Consider the following 17,109-nt stretch of genomic DNA (forward strand, 5'->3'; position numbering starts at 1 on the left):
AAACATTATTACATTTTTTCTTGGTGTTGCTAGGCCTATTTTTGACAATGCTTCAGCACCGTCTTGCCCCAGCCTAGAGCCGCCACTGAGGATCAGGAATTCCCGAATGTCCAAGCCCTCTAGAATACCAACCACAGCATCACGGGTGAGTTGACTCTTGCTAACTCAAACTCTTTAATGAGTATGGAGGGGAAAGAGGAAAGATAACATCAATGATGTGTTTCTTCCTTTAGAGTGCCAATGTCTCACGGGCAACCACTGCTAGGACCCAACACTCATGATTCTAAGACAGACACACTGCAGGACAGCCGGAGTCAGCTCAGAGCTGATACCAGCCTAAAGAGCATTGATCTCAGGCGGTACAGGAAATCAGTCCATATGAGGAACGGTGGTTTGAAGACTTTGAGACCTGTTGGCCCACAGAGACCAAGTATATTCCAGTGTACTGGCATAACTCCAGGTAAAGTCACATTGCTCAGTTTTAAATGAAAGAACAGGAACATTCTTCAGACTTTCTACTGTAACCATTGATACAAAATGTAGTTGTTCAAGACTGTTTCACCTTTTGATATGTGATGATATAATCACATCTCCCCCTCAGACCCCACGAGGAATGTGCAAGAGAAATACCACCAGGGTGACAACACAGCTCCTGTGTTCAGGCGCTTCTATGAGGTGATGCTTGAGGAGCCACAGAGGAGACGTCAAGACAGGCAAAGGCAAGCACTGACATCTCTTTGACAACTCTGTCACAGTTTGTTTGGCTCGCAGGATTAGCTAACTGGTAATTTTCACTTTCCCTCAAACATGATATCATTGTTTCCCTCCTATAGATCTGCACACACATCAGGAATGTTGAGAGGTCACATGGATTACGAACACCTAGAGAATGCTACATCAGGTTCCTGCCTGGAGGTCCCTAGCTGCAACCCAGACACCCTGCAGCTTCAGCTAGAGGGCCTGTGTCTGCAGGGGGAGTGGGGCCAGCTGGAGGAAAAATGGATGCACTCACTAACTGTAAGTCGCTCTGGAAAAGAGCGTCTGCTAAATGACTAAAATATAAATGTAAATGAAGCTGGGTGGGGGTAAGAAGTGTAGCTCACTACCTACAAGTCGCCCAGTAAAAGAGACTTTCTTCAAGAGTATTGTGTCAAATGACTCCCATAAGGACACAGGGTGTGCGAGTGGCAGGAGAATAGAGGACACAAGTAAAGAGGACAGTTCGAAGGACACGACAGACTCTTTCTTCATTAACGAGTGGGTTCCAGGCCAGCTTAAAGTCACCTTCACACTTAAAGACACAAATGAGCAGATGATAAAGAGTGTCCTCCAAAAGCCACCCTCTTCCTGAAAACAGCAAGATTCGAGTCCATGTTCTTCAGTGATGTCACTCGACATCAGTGGTGGAAAAAGTACCCAATTATCATACTTGAGTAAAAGTAAAGATACCTTAATAGAAAATGACTCAAGTAAAAGTCACCCAGTAAAATACTACTTGAGTAAAAGTCAAGTATTGGGTTTTAAATATACTGAAGTATAAAAAGTAAAAGTATAAATAATCTCTTTCCTTATATTAAGCAAACCAGACGGCACCATAAAAAAAATATTTACGGATAGCCAGGGGCACACTCCAGCACGCAGACATAATTTACAAATGGACTGTGTGTTTAGTGAGTCTGCCAGATCATAGGCAGTAGAGATGACCAGGGGTGTTCTCTTGATAAGTGCGTGAATTGGACCCTTTACCTGTCCCGCTAAGCAGTCAAAATGTAACGAGTACTGTTGGGTGTCAGGGAAAATACACTGCTACAAAAAATAAAGGGAACATTTAAATAACACATCCTAGATCTGAATGAATGAAATAATCTTATTAAATACTTTTTTCTTTACATAGTTGAATGTGCTGACAACAAAATCACACAAAAATTATCAATGGAAATCAAATTTATCAACCCATGGAGGTCTGGATTTGGAGTCACCCTCAAAATTAAAGTGGAAAACCACACTACAGGCTGATCCAACTTTTATGTAATGTCCTTAAAACAAGTCAAAATGAGGCTCAGTAGTGTGTGTGGCCTCCACGTGCCTGTATGACCTCCCTACAACGCCTGGGCATGCTCCTGATGAGGTGGCGGATGGTCTCCTGAGGGATCTCCTCCCAGACCTGGACTAAAGCATCCGCCAACTCCTGGACAGTCTGTGGTGCAACGTGGCGTTGGTGGATGGAGCGAGACATGATGTCCCAGATGTGCTCAATTGGATTCAGGTCTGGGGAACGGGCGGGCCAGTCCATAGCATCAATGCCTTCCTCCTGCAGGAACTGCTGACACACTCCAGCCACATGAGGTCTAGCATTGTCTTGCATTAGGAGGAACCCAGGGCCAACCGCACCAGCATATGGTCTCACAAGGGGTCTGAGGATCTCATCTCGGTACCTAATGGCAGTCAGGCTACCTCTGGCGAGCACATGGAGGGCTGTGCGGTCCCCCAAAGAAATGCCACCCCACACCATGACTGACCCACCGCCAAACCGGTCATGCTGGAGGATGTTGCAGGCAGCAGAACGTTCTCCACGGCGTCTCCAGACTCTGTCACGTCTGTCACATGTGCTCAGTGTGAACCTGCTATCATCTGTGAAGAGCACAGGGCGCAAGTGGCGAATTTGCCAATCTTGGTGTTCTCTGGCAAATGCCAAATGTCCTGCACGGTGTTGGGCTGTAAGCACAACCCCCACCTGTGGACGTCGGGCCCTCATACCACCCTCATGGAGTCTGTTTCTGACCGTTTGAGCAGACACATGCACATTTGTGGCCTGCTGGAGGTCATTTTGCAGGGCTCTGGCAGTGCTCCTCCTGCTCCTCCTTGCACAAAGGCGGAGGTAGCAGTCCTGCTGCTGGGTTGTTGCCCTCCTACGGCCTCCTCCACGTCTCCTGATGTACTGGCCTGTCTCCTGGTAGCGCCTCCATGCTCTGGACACTACGCTGACAGACACAGCAAACCTTCTTGCCACAGCTCGCATTGATGTGCCATCCTGGATGAGCTGCACTACCTGAGCCACTTATGTGGGTTGTAGACTCCGTCTCATGCTACCACTAGAGTGAAAGCACCGCCAGCATTCAAAAGTGACCAAAACATCAGCCACATGCAAAACCAGTCCTTTATTGAGGGTGTCTTGCTAATTGCCTATAATTTCCACCTGTTGTCTATTCCATTTGCACAACAGCATGTGAAATGTATTGTCAATCAGTGTTGTTTCCTAAGTGGACAGTTTGATTTCACAGAAGTGTGATTGACTTGGAGTTACATTGTGTTGTTTAAGTGTTCCCTTTATTTTTTTGAGCAGTATATATGGAGTAAAAAGTACATCATTTTCTTTAGGAATGTAGTGAAGTAAAAGTTGTCAAAACTATAAATGGTAAAGTACAAATACCCCCCTAAAATACTTAAGTAGTATTTTAAAGTATTTTCACTTACACCACTTTTACTTTCCTTAGGTCTGAGGTGAAATAAAAAGGTCTGGCTGCTATAGTTTCAACATACTGTATGTTTGATATTTTAATTCCTGTATGAGTCATTGCTTCCCTTGACAACTTCCATTTGTAATATTTTTGGACTTCAAGATAGACTACATGTTCAAAAGTATGTGGAACATGCTCGTCGAACATCTCATTCCAAATTCATGGGCATTAATATGGAGTTGGTCCCCCTTTGCTGCTATAACAGCCTCCACTCTTCTGGGAAGGCTTTCCACTAGATCAGGGGTGTCAAACTCATTCCATGGAGGGCCTAGTGTCTGCAGGTTTTTGGTTTTTCCTTTCAATTAAGCCCTAGACAACCAGGTGTGGGGAGTTCCTTACTAATTAGTGACCTTAATTCATCAATCAAGGACAAGGGAGGAGTGAAAACCCGCAGCCACTCGGCCCTCCGTGGAATGAGTTTGACACATGTGCACTAGATGTTGGAACATTGCTGCGGGACTTGCTTCCATTCAGTCACAAGAGCATTATTGGAACACAGAATCGTCTAGAATGTCATTGTATGCTGTAGCGTTAAGATTTCCCTTCACTGCAACTAAGGGGCCTAGCCCGAACCATGAAAAACAGCCCCAGACCATTATTCCTCCTCCACCAAACTTTACAGTTGGCACCATGCATTCGGGCAGGTAGCGTTCTCCTGGCATCCGCCAAACCCAGATTTGTCCGTCAGACTGCCAGATGGTGAAGAGTGATTCATTACTCCAGAGAATGCATTCCACTGCTCCTGAGTCCAATGGCAGCGAGCTTTACACCACTCCTGCCGATGCTTGGCATTGCGCATGGTGATCTTAGGCTTGTGTGAGTCTGCTCGGCCATGGAAACCCATTTCATGAAGCTCCCGACGAACAGTTCTTGTGCTGACCTTGCTTCCAGAGGCAGTTTGGAACTCGGTAGTGAGTGTTGCAAAGGAGGACAGACTGTTTTTACGCGCTTCAGCACTCGGCGGTCCCATTCTGTGAGCTTGTGTGGCCTACCACTTCGCAGCTGAGCTGTTGTTGTTCCTAGACATTTCCACTTCACAATAACAGCACTTACAGTTGACCGGGGCAGCTCTAGCAGGGCAGAAACAGACTTGTTGGAAAGGTGGCATCCTATGACGGTGCCACGTTGAAAGTCACTGAGCTCTTCAGTAAGGCCATTCTACTGCCAATGTTTGTCTATGGAAATTGCATGGCTGAAGGGGTGTCCACATACTCTTGTATATATAGTATAAACTTCTAAATTATTTTATTTACAGCTTGCCTCACCACTGACACAAACCAAACAGTACATACACATTTACATTCAGTCTAGCTAGATTACAGTACATAAGAAAATATACTTTCAACAATAATTAAGCAAGACTACATATTTATAAAATTAAAAGTAATAATTCACACTGAAAAACATTGGCAAATGAGTTACATTTTTAAAGCCGGAAGACTGCTTCAAATAAGACATCTTAAAAAAAACAAGCATTAGAAAATGAACTAAACCTTGACCACAGTACCTATAGAGGAAATTACATTTTGTAATTTTTTATGTGGTTTCATGAGCCGACCTAAATTCTACATGTAATATCAGCATCCTTTTTTCAGACCACTGGGTTTCCTTCTTTTGCTACTCATTCCCACCACCTCTCTCAGAGCGATGTTGTTGGAGTGGAGGCTGTAGTGGGCACTTTAACAGGATGGAGCCCCAGGTCCAGGGAGGGGGCTTTGTCTGGCTGGGGAGGACTCTTCCTTTGGGCCTCCACTTTCTCTGTCAGCTGGGTGTACAGCTCCTTTACCTGGTCACTGCTCTGTGGACACCAGAGAAGCACGGAGAACAGAGAATGAAGAATATGGAAATACAGTAGCTGTGTCATTGGGCCAGGAGCTTTCCCATGGCCCTGACTATGGTACGTGACTATGTGACCTGACTAGGAAAAACTCTGTTATAAGCCATAGGTGAAGTTCAGAGTAAAAAAACAAACATGTAAATTGTCAGAACTGTAAAACGTAAGGTTACTTGATGTAACCCCAGCTCTATGATATTATGAGTGAAGAGTCTCACAATGGGGATTGCCTGGGGGCGGAGCCAATCTAGGAAGATCCAAATATAGACTACCGGTCAAAAGTTTTAGAACACCTACGCATTCAAGGGTTTTTCTTTATTTTTACTATTTTCTACATTGTAGAATAATAGTGAAGACATCAAAACTATGAAATAACACATATGGAATCATGTAGTAACCAAAAAAGTGTTAAACAAATCAAAATATATTTTATATTTGAGATTCTTCAAATAGCCACAAATAGCTTTGCACCCTTGGCATTCTCTCAACCAGCTTCATGAGGTAGTCACCTAGAATGCATTTCAATTAACATGTGTGCCTTCTCAATGCATTTGAGACAATCAGTTGTGTTGTGACAAGGTAGGGGGTTATACAGAAGATAGCCCTATTTGGTAAAACACCAAGTCCATATTATGGCAAGAACAGTCCATCATTACTTTAAGACATGAAGGTCAGTCAATACAGAACATTTCAAGAACTTTGTGCAGTCGCAAAAACCATCAAGTGCTATGATTAAACTGGCTCTCATGAGGACCGCCACAGGAATGGAAGACCCAGAGTTACCTCTGCTGCAGAGGACAAGTTCATTAGAGTTACCAGCCTCAGATTGCAGCCCAAATAAATGCATCACAGAGTTCAAGTCACAGACACATCTCAACAGCAACTGTTCAGAGGGGACTGTGTAAATCAGGCCTTCGTGGTCAAATTGCTGCAAAGAAACCACTACTAAAGGACACCAATAATAAGAAGAGACTTGCTTGGGCCAAGAAACACGAGTAATGGACATTAGACCGCTGGACATTTGTCCTTTGGTCTGGAGTCCAAATTTGAGATTTCTGGTTCCAACCTCTGTGTCTCTGTGAGACGCGGTGTGGGTGAACGTATGATCTCTGCATGTGTAGTTCCCACCGTAAAGCATGGAGGAGGAGGTGTTATGGTGTGGGGGTGCTTTGCTGGTGACACTGTCTGTGATTTATTTAGAATTCAAGGCACACTTAACCAGCATGGCTACCACAGCATTCTGCAGCGATACGCCATCCCATCTGGTTTGGGCTTAGTGGGACTATCATTTGTTTTTCAACAGGACAACGACCCAACACACCTCCAAGCTGTGTAAGGGCTATTTTACCAAGAAGGAGAGTGATGGAGTGCTGCATCAGATGACATGGCCTCCACAATCCCCCAACCTCAAACCAATTGAGATGGTTTGGGATGAGTCGGACGGCAGAGTGAAGGAAAAGCAGCCAACAAGTGCTCAGCATGTGGGAACGCCTTCAAGACTGTTGGAAAAGCATTCCAGGTGAAGCTGGTTGAGAGAATGTCAAGAGTGTGCAAAGCTGTCATCAAGGCAAAGGGTGGCTATATGAAGAATCTCAAATATAAAATATATTTTGTTTTGTTTAACACTTTTTTGGTTACTACATGATTCCATGTGTTATTTCATAGTTTTGATGTCTTCACTATTATTCTACAATGTAGAAAACACTAAACATATAGAAAAACCCTTGAATGAGTAGGTGTTCTAAAACTTTTGACCGATAGTGTAAGATGCTGTAATACGTGTTCATCTCACTTCTAAGTACATGTTGTCTTCCTTACGCAGAGCGTGAAGGGAAACATGATGAGACACCTCACTCATATCATAGAGCTGCCTCAAAAGGCAAACCTGAGAAATCTCCTGTGTTCTGGCAGAACGCTTGTGAAAATAGGCATCCTGCAGATCGATTGTAATGAACCAATAGCCTTGACGAATGAAGAGAGACCACACGTTTTGCGTAAGCATACAGAACGTGAACTTTCTCAGATAGTTGTTGAGGACCCGTAGGTCCAAAATGGCGGCGCTGCCCTACCCTTCTTGGGAACCAGGAAAAACCGCTCTGGGCTTCTGCTGCTGCTACATTTTACATTTTAGTCATTTAGCAGACGCTCTTTTACAGAGCGACTTACAGTTAGTGAGTGCATACATTTTCATACTGGTCCCCCATGGGAATCGAACCCACAACCCTGGCGTTGCAAGCGCCATGTTCTACCAACTGAGCTACACGGGACTACTACTACTTTGATCTCCCTTTTGCTCAACAGAGAGGAGATCTCCGGTTCTAGTATTTGAGCTGAGTCGCCAGTCGCTACTGAAACCAACATTCTGTTGAATGTGGGAGGTTCTCTGGCGAACTGAGTTCGGTAGCCTCTCGTAACCATGGATGGATAGAACCCAGGGATGGACTGTGCACACACACCAGTTCTCTGCCTGTGTGGCAAGTTGGTCACTGCCGTAACATGTTCTGTGCCCTTGGCGAAACGCTTTGGTGCAACAGTGGTATTTTCATATGAAAAGGCAATAAATGCACACGGAACGGGGACAGTGCTTTGTGGCAACTTAAATATTGTCTTCCGGCCTCTGACTCGACTAACAAGGGTGTCGAGGGGAGCGCTACGGTATGTAGGACACTCCGGGGAAAGTGGTCTGCTCCATCTTTCCTGTGCTTTGATATAAAACAATTGGTCGCTGCACTGGGGAACGCGCTCTGGTGGAGCAGACATGCCCCTCCTGCAATATTCAGCCCGGGAGGGGGCAGGGCCGAACATCGTGTGAACAATGACCTGCTCCCCTCTGCCGGTGGGGAGGGACCCCTAGGACCGTCTCCCTCTCTTTCCTCCACGGGAATCGTTGGGGCGGGACCTTGAAGCATCTGCGACGAATGACCGTGAGCCTAGACACTGAGAAGTAGTTTTCGTTGTGAGCTCAATCCTCTCTCGCGAGAAGCTGCTATCCTATGCTTGGCGGCGGAGTCCTTTATGGTCCACCTGTGACCAGGTTAGCAGGAAAGCAGAGGTCCAAGTCCATCCTTAGGAGAGTCGTAGAGGATCTACATCAAATCCGTGAGGAAGATGAAAGAAGTTAGATGAGAGCGCATTACGGCCACTTATATGCGAAGTGGTGTGTCTACAACAATCATGTTGTGTGATTGGATATTCCTAGACTGGCTCCGCCCCCAAACACTCACCACCTAGTGTGAGCCACAGACTAAATATATTAACCTAACCCCAATCATTGATCTTATGTGGTTAATATAATGTTTTCATGGGAAAAATGCATGATTACACCATTAGTTATTCAGGTGTTTCAATTAAAGATGCGTTAAAAGGTTTTGTAGAATTTACACCAGTAATTCTGAAAGCAGCGCTCACAAGCAAAAACGGGTCGCTGAAAATTGTGCACAACATCATCTATTTAGTATGATATATTGTGCAAATAAAAAAGATATAATAAACCTGCAATAGTGAATTGCAATTCGTACAATATGTTACGAATTTGTAAGCGCTCAGGATCCCGTTCAATCTCAATCTCTTACATACATTTGGAACCTATTTCATGCAATGTGGCAGTTTGCCCACCTGTTTTGGTGGTTCCAGGGTTTTCACTAAGGTCTCCACACAAGATGGCAGCACTTTCTGGTGAAGGTGAAGCAACAGGCGTAAGTTGTGTCTGTGGACATTTTCTTTACTGGAATACACATATAAATATGTTAGGGAGTTATGGTTTATGTGAGATAAGAAAGGCAAAATATATTACCATTAGTACAGGAAGTATAGTACTCTACCTCAATTTCACACATTTCATAAATGTGAAGTAACATTTCCATTAATTTCAAATGCAATATTCGCAGTAATCTCCTGTATGTCCCAGGACAAGACAGACCTGGAGAAAGAGGTGAGGAGGAAGCCATCAAACACGGCAGAGCAGAACTCTTCAGTCCCAAACTCATCAGAGAGCAAGGTGAGGTGTCCTGTCAGGAGGTGCAGGAAGATGTCCCCAAAGGCCATGTCATTGTAGGTCTCCACTACAGTTACAAGACAGAGACAAAACAATGGTGAGAGCCAGGTTAACAACAATTTACTAACACAATTTCTTTCCTTCTATTAACCTGTGGCAAAACAAGTGCAGAACCTACCCAATGCAGGAAGTAACCTTTGTAAGGCATTCTTGTTCCTCTGCTTGGCAATGTGGAGTGCGTAGTACAGACCCATCTCACAAGCCACCCTGTTCTCCTGCAGGTACCTAGTGCAGGGGAGAACTTACTTTAATCAAAGAGGGTCCTCATTCAGACCTGGGTTCAAATACATGTGTATTTGAGTATGTTATTTAAATACTTATTTTCTGTGTATTTGAGTATTTTCAAATTATGTGGCACGAATCAACTACTTCTATTGGAAGTATTTTCAAATACTTATTTCAAATACTATTTTTAAATACCTGAGTTAAATGCATGGGAGTGTATTTGAGTGTATTTGTGTATTTGAGTGTATTTGAGTATTTTCAAAAACTTTCCAAATACATTCCAAGTGCATTTCCAAATACATTCCAATATTCAACTACTTGTCTTTTCAAATAAATAAAAATATCTAAAAATACTTACTTCCAAATACCTTTGAAAGTAATTGAAATACCCTAAATATTATTTTAACCCAGGTCTGTCCTCATTAAACGTATAGCAGTTTCATGTACACCGTAAATAACATTGATAATTTCAATGTATATTTTAGAATCTCAATACTACGTGTTTTACATTCTACATTTTTTACATGATAATATTCTCTTTTTTTTAGGGGGTAGATCAGCTTTAATATTGCAGATAGATTGTAACTTCCATCAATGTAATTGTCTGCATCACTTCCAATCCCCCATGTTTTTTCTTCTTCTCGCATATACAGTGGGGAGAACAAGTATTTGATACACTGCCGATTTTGCAGGTTTTCCTACTTACAAAGCATGTAGAGGTCTGTAATTTTTATCATAGGTACACTTCAACTGTGAGAGGCGGAATCTAAAACAAAAATCCAGAAAATCACATTGTATGATTTTTAAGTAATTAATTTGCATTTTATTGCATGACATAAATATTTGATCACCTACCAACCAGTAAGAATTCCAGCTCTCACAGACATGTTAGTTTTTCTTTAAGAAGCCCCCCAGTTCTCCACTCATTACCTGTATTAACTGCACCTGTTTGAACTCGTTACCTGTATAAAAGACACCTGTCCACACACTCAATCAAACAGACTCCAACCTCTCCACAATGGCCAAGACCAGAGAGCTGTGTAAGGACATCAGGGATAAAATTGTAGACCTGCACAAGGCTGGGATGGGCTACAGGACAATAGGCAAGCAGCTTGGTGAGATTGGCACAATTATTAGAAAATGGAAGAAGTTCAAGATGACGGTCAATCACCCTCGGTCTGGGGCTCCATGCAAGATCACCTTGTGGGGCATCAATGATCATGAGGAAGGTGAGGGATCAGCCCAGAACTACACGGCAGGACCTGGTCAATGACCTGAAGAGAGCTGGGACCACAGTCTCAAAGAAAATCATTAGTAACACACTACGCCGTCATGGATTAAAATCCTGCACGGCACGCAAGGTCCCCCTGCTCAAGCCAGCGCATGTCCAGGCCCGTCTGAAGTTTACCAATGACCATCTGGATGATTCAGCGGAGGAATGGGAGAAGGTCATGTGGTCTGATGAGACAAAAATAGAGCTTTTTGGTCTAAACTCCACTCGCTGTGTTTGGAGGAAGAAGAAGGATGAGTACAACCCCAAGAACACCATCCCAACCGTGAAGCATGGAGGTGGAAACATCATTCTTTGGGGATGCTTTTCTGCAAAGGGGACAGGACGACTGCACCGTATTGAGGGGAGGATGGATGGGGCCATGTATCGCGAGATCTTGGCCAACAACCTCCTTCCCTCAGTAAGAGCATTGAAGATGGGTCGTGGCTGGGTCTTCCAGCATGACAACGACCCGAAACACACAGCCAGGGCAACTAAGGAGTGGCTCCGTAAGAAGAATCTCAAGGTCCTGGAGTGGCCTAGCCAGTCTCCAGACCTGAACCCAATAGAAAATCTTTGGAGGGAGCTGAATGTCCGTATTGCCCAGCAACAGCCCTGAAACCTGAAGGATCTGGAGAAGGTCTGTATGGAGGAGTGGGCCAAAATCCCTGCTGCAGTGTGTGCAAACCTGGTCAAGACCTACAGGAAACGTATGATCTCTGTAATTGCAAACAAAGGTTTCTGTACCAAATATTAAGTTATGCTTTTCTGATGTATCAAATACTTATTTCATGCAATAAATTGCAAATTAATTACTTAAAAATCATACAATGTGATTTTGTGGATTTTTGTTTTAGATTCCGTCTCTAACAGTTGAAGTGTACCTATGATAAAAAATTACAGACCTCTACATGCTTTGTAAGTAGGAAAACCTGCAAAATCGGCAGTGTATCAAATACTTGTTCTCCCCACTGTGTGTGTGTGTATATATATATATATATATATATATATATATATATATATATATATATATATAGAATGATATAATCTATCTATCTCACACACACATATATACACACACTGCTCAAAAAAATAAAGGGAACACTTAAACAACACAATGTAACTCCAAGTCAATCACACTTCTGTGAAATCAAATTGTCCACTTAGGAAGCAACACTGATTGACAATAAATTTCACATGCTGTTGTGCAAATGGAATAGACAACAGGTGGAAATTATAGGCAATTAGCAAGACACCCCCAATAAAGGACTGGTTTTGCATGTGGTGACCACAGACCACTTCTCAGTTCCTATGCTTCCTGGCTGATGTTTTGGTCACTTTTGAATGCTGGCGGTGCTTTCACTCTAGTGGTAGCATGAGACGGAGTCTACAACCCACACAAGTGGCTCAGGTAGTGCAGCTCATCCAGGATGGCACATCAATGCGAGCTGTGGCAAGAAGGTTTGCTGTGTCTGTCAGCGTAGTGTCCAGAGCATGGAGGCGCTACCAGGAGACAGGCCAGTATATCAGGAGACGTGGAGGAGGCCGTAGGAGGGCAACAACCCAGCAGCAGGACTGCTACCTCCGCCTTTGTGCAAGGAGGAGCAGGAGGAGCACTGCCAGAGCCCTGCAAAATGACCTCCAGCAGGCCACAAATGTGCATGTGTCTGCTCAAACGGTCAGAAACAGACTCCATGAGGGTGGTATGAGGGCCCGACGTCCACAGGTGGGGGTTGTGCTTACAGCCCAACACCGTGCAGGACGTTTGGCATTTGCCAGAGAACACCAAGATTGGCAAATTCGCCACTGGCGCCCTGTGCTCTTCACAGATGAAAGCAGGTTCACACTGAGCACGTGACAGACGTGACAGAGTCTGGAGATGCCGTGGAGAACGTTCTGCTGCCTGCAACATCCTCCAGCATGACCGGTTTGGCGGTGGGTCAGTCATGGTGTGGGGTGGCATTTCTTTGGGGGGCCGCACAGCCCTCCATGTGCTCGCCAGAGGTAGCCTGACTGCCATTAGGTACCGAGATGAGATCCTCAGACCCCTTGTGAGACCATATGCTGTGTGGTCCTCTGTAGCTCAGCTGGTAGAGCACGGTGCTTGTAACGCCAGGGTAGTGGGTTCGATCCCCGGGACCACCCATACACAAAAATGTATGCACACATGACTGTAAGTCGCTTTGGATAAAAGCGTCTGCTAAATGGCATATTATATTTTATATGCTGATGCGGTTGGCCCTGGGTTCCTCCTAATGCAAGACAATGCTAGACCTCATGTGGCTGGAGTGTGTCAGCAGTTCCTGCAAGAGGAAGGTATTGATGCTATGGACTGGCCCGTCCGTTCCCCAGACCTGAATCCAATTGAGCACATCTGGGACATCTTGTCTCGCTCCATCCACCAACGCCACGTTGCGCCACAGACTGTCCAGGAGTTGGCGGATGCTTTAGTCCAGGTCTGGGAGGAGATCCCTCAGGAGACCGCCACCTCATCAGGAGCATGCCCAGGCGTTGTAGGGAGGTCATACAGGCACGTGGAGGCCACACACACACTACTGAGCCTCATTTTGACTTGTTTTAAGGACATTACATCAAAGTTGGATCAGCCTGTAGTGTGGTTTTCCACTTTAATTTTGAGGGTGACTCCAAATCCAGACCTCCATGGGTTGATACATTTGATTTCCATTGATAATGTTTGTGTGATTTTGTTGTCAGCACATTCAACTATGTAAAGAAAAAAGTATTTAATAAGATTATTTCATTCATTCAGATCTAGGATGTGTTATTTTAGTGTTCCCTTTATTTTTTTGAGCAGTGTATATACACACACACATACATACACACACACACACACACACACACACACACACACACACACACTTTTAAAAATATATTTCCCTTTATTACTTTCCAACCCCACCACCCCTTCCCTAATTGGAGTAAACAACATGATAATGTTCTTAATGTCAACACACATTTACAAAATTGAAATACAGGCATGCCAAGTCTTACAAAGTAACAGTATGTCCCATTCTAACCCCTTCCCCTGTGTGACATCCCATCCCAGTAGTTACTTGCTGAAGTTATCAGGCAGGGCTGTGGGGTAGGAGAGGGAGGTCTTATCCTCACTAGGGAGTTTCTGTTCTACAGTGAAGGTGTAGTCGTCCACAAGTACTGACAACATGGCTGGGAGAAAACGGGTCACAACTTCCAGTTCCTGAGAGGGAAGGAATCAAATATGATGAGTCTCTGCCCTGGCTGGTTTTGTCGCATTTACCCCATCTAGCTGTAGTTAATTGTAAAGAGGTTATTTTCCTGCTCTGCACATCAAACTATTGTTGCCATGTAGCTCATAAGTAATGTAATACAGACAGGTAAACTCACTGAAGAAAAATACATGATTATAAAATAATACTAGTGGAAATAAGAAGTGACTGCATACCAATCGAGGCTCTTTAAAGACCTGGCTGTCAATCATATCCCAAGCACCTTGTCCAAGAGACAGCATTCTGAGTAGCAGCATCAGGTCTGGACTGTCCTGTTCATTCACACAGTAACATCTCTCTTTAGTAGTGGCAATAGGTCTCCACATAGCATTGACAGAATATGGAAATGGACACAAAAACATAAGGCCACAAATGACAACATTGAATGTCTTACTCTGGGTAGAGCGTCCTGGCTTAGCAATTCTTGCAGGTTTCGGACCGTACTCAAAACCAGGGTGTTACTGGCAAATGGGTCACACAGTATCATGGACAGGTCACTGGAAAGCAAGAAGACCTTTAACATTTTTGTCACATATTTTTATTAATCCTAAAAATGTTGCAATGATAAGCCATGTTCAATCACATTTCCTCCATTCTTCTTCTCTCACCCAAGTACTTGCTCCTGTCCTTTCTTCACTCCATCCAGAAACCCTTGCAACTCCCGGGCTCGCTTGGCATCCACAAACTTCTCACGGATACAGGCATCCAAGCACCAGGTGAACTGCCAAGATATAGACATAAATACAGCACTCTGCATCAGCATGCCAAACATTCGCCAACATATTTGCAAAAAAATATATATATATATTTGAAATCAATACTTTTCCTGTTTGACTACAGAAAGCAACTCAGATGAGTTGCAGAGTCTCTTTCCCAGGGTTTGGGCATACCTTGTGGCAGGAGTCTACTGAGCTGATCTCGCTGATGTCCAGGTCATGGAGTGACATGAGCAGCTCTGCACGCAGGGTGCAGTAGTGGACGTTACGAGTACGCAGGAAAAGTGTTCGCAGAAACTGGAGCACCATGTCATACAGCTTCACATTCCTCCCAATCATCTGGGTCAGTTTCAAGACTACCTATACAGAAAAAGGGTTTGTCTCAAGCACACCCAACTCTCTCTTGAATGTACAGACCAACAAATGGTTGACTGAGGAGGAAAAACGATGGACTCTTGTTATTAGGGCCGGGACGATACCAGTATGCGATACTTGTTAGTATCGTGGCAAGGAAACAAAACACAAAGCAGATTTAACTTCTTTAGGAAAACAATTTTAAACATTGTTATGTTGTCCCAAAAAATATTGCGATACTGGTATCGTCACAGCCCTACTTGTTATAATGGGTTCCTGGCCCTAATCATAACAAATGCTTATTGGAATGTGAACAGAATCTATTGGGAGTCAAAAGGTAATGAAAACATCCAGATGTACTGGGGTGGCTCACCTCTCCTTGGCGTCTTGATTTGGGGGAGGGGCTGAAGAAGTTGTGCAGAATGGAGAGATCGTTGCTAAAAAGTGCTGCCTCCTTCGCCACGATATACTGCTTAAGCAAGGGCGAGACCTCATCTCCGAAGAGAGCCTGGTTGTCCTGCCAGATCTGCCTCTTCACCTCAACAGCACAGACTTTATACAGTTCCTTATCAGCCATCACAAGCTTCAGCTTTTTCTCTGGCACCTGTTCATAGGAAAATAAACAGTAAATCAGGACATACATTTCAAACACTGAGCTGTGGTAGAGATCAAGGTGCTTTGGAGAAAGAATCATGCAAAACAAGCATCTTATCATGGCTACTGTGATGTGCAAAGAACTATAAATAGAAAAAGATCTGCATTGTGGGTTAATGACGTGCATTCACTTAAAGCTAGAATCATTAATTGGTGAAACTGCCACGTCCGTTTGAGATATTAAAACAACAAAGAAGTTACTGCAAACAACGAACACTGTATTTTCCCCCCGCCTCGGACATCATTGCACGCGCAATTGAACAGCAGAGTATGTACTTGACATGTTTTTACCATGCTGCCGGAGGCTCCTCTCCTCCGTTTCAACAACAAAACAATAACAAAGGAGCTGGGACGAACAGTGGTGCTGTTTCCCCTAATGCAGATTCGATTCGAAGGTGGGAAGACCGAGACTTGCCTTTGGAAGATACTTCAGCACCTGCATGACCACTGGCTGAATGGAATGCATCTTCACCAGCGGGAAGCTCTTCTCCAGCAGCTCTTCAAGTTTACCATAACTGTAGAGGGAGGAGGAATACCCAGAAACTCAATGTCTAACATACATGTACAATTGTTGATGAGTTCTCTATGAAGACCTGCTGTTTACTAGCTTAGATGTCGCACCGGTCCTCATCCTTGTCCTCTGCGATAGTGGCGACTCGCTCCATCAACTTGTCACGAAGCTCGTCAAAGACAGACTGGTGAAACTCCAACCGAGGAGTTCCGTGAAGGTCCAGAAAGGGAAGAGCTGACTGAAGAGTTGGTAACAAAATGCCATTTTCTGTCTGCAAAACAACACAGCCCAGACAGACCAAAGACATCAGACTGATGAAGGTGTGATAATAATCAATGCACTGACATGGTGGTGTTATTCATTTGATAATCATTGCAGGGATAATTTTGTGTACTCTAACGTTACTCATGGAGCCTGCTTACCAGGGTTGGGTAGGTTACTTTTACTATTTCTTATGTTTGTTCCTTTGAATAATGACAAACCGGGGCGTAGGTTGAACTACTTTTAATAAACTGATACTTTAGCCAGAAATCTCCTTGTGTAGCCATGCAAGGCATTCTTCAACCTCCCCCCCCTTAACACATAACAACACATCTTCCTTCCTTACAAAGAAAACTACTTTTTCTCTGTAACTAAACATGTCACATCACATTTGTTTACTCAACCTGCATAACATGCAATTTTCAATAATACACATTTCTTTCTCC

The 17,109-nt window shown here is 44.1% G+C and overlaps 1 protein-coding gene across 1 annotated transcript in view; it reads right to left on the bottom strand.

Moving 5' to 3' along the window:
* Positions 1-4,739: 4,739 nt before the first annotated feature.
* The window catches only part of LOC311141745 (negative elongation factor B-like), a 28,796-nt gene continuing 16,426 nt past the window's right edge, over positions 4,740-17,109 (bottom strand). The window contains exons 2-13 of the mRNA XM_084177179.1: positions 16,513-16,673; positions 16,307-16,406; positions 15,611-15,841; positions 15,058-15,243; positions 14,776-14,888; positions 14,562-14,664; positions 14,344-14,439; positions 13,976-14,118; positions 9,525-9,631; positions 9,272-9,413; positions 8,968-9,076; positions 4,740-5,316 (exon numbers count right to left, since the gene is read on the bottom strand). Of these exons, the coding sequence (XP_084033305.1) occupies positions 5,158-5,316; positions 8,968-9,076; positions 9,272-9,413; positions 9,525-9,631; positions 13,976-14,118; positions 14,344-14,439; positions 14,562-14,664; positions 14,776-14,888; positions 15,058-15,243; positions 15,611-15,841; positions 16,307-16,406; positions 16,513-16,673 (1,650 nt within the window). The 3' untranslated portion in view covers positions 4,740-5,157. The remainder of the gene's footprint in view (positions 5,317-8,967; positions 9,077-9,271; positions 9,414-9,524; positions 9,632-13,975; positions 14,119-14,343; positions 14,440-14,561; positions 14,665-14,775; positions 14,889-15,057; positions 15,244-15,610; positions 15,842-16,306; positions 16,407-16,512; positions 16,674-17,109) is intronic.

This window comes from Coregonus lavaretus (genome assembly GCF_964263955.1).
Source record: "Coregonus lavaretus genome assembly, chromosome: 14".
In the NCBI taxonomy this organism is placed as follows: domain Eukaryota; kingdom Metazoa; phylum Chordata; class Actinopteri; order Salmoniformes; family Salmonidae; genus Coregonus; species Coregonus lavaretus.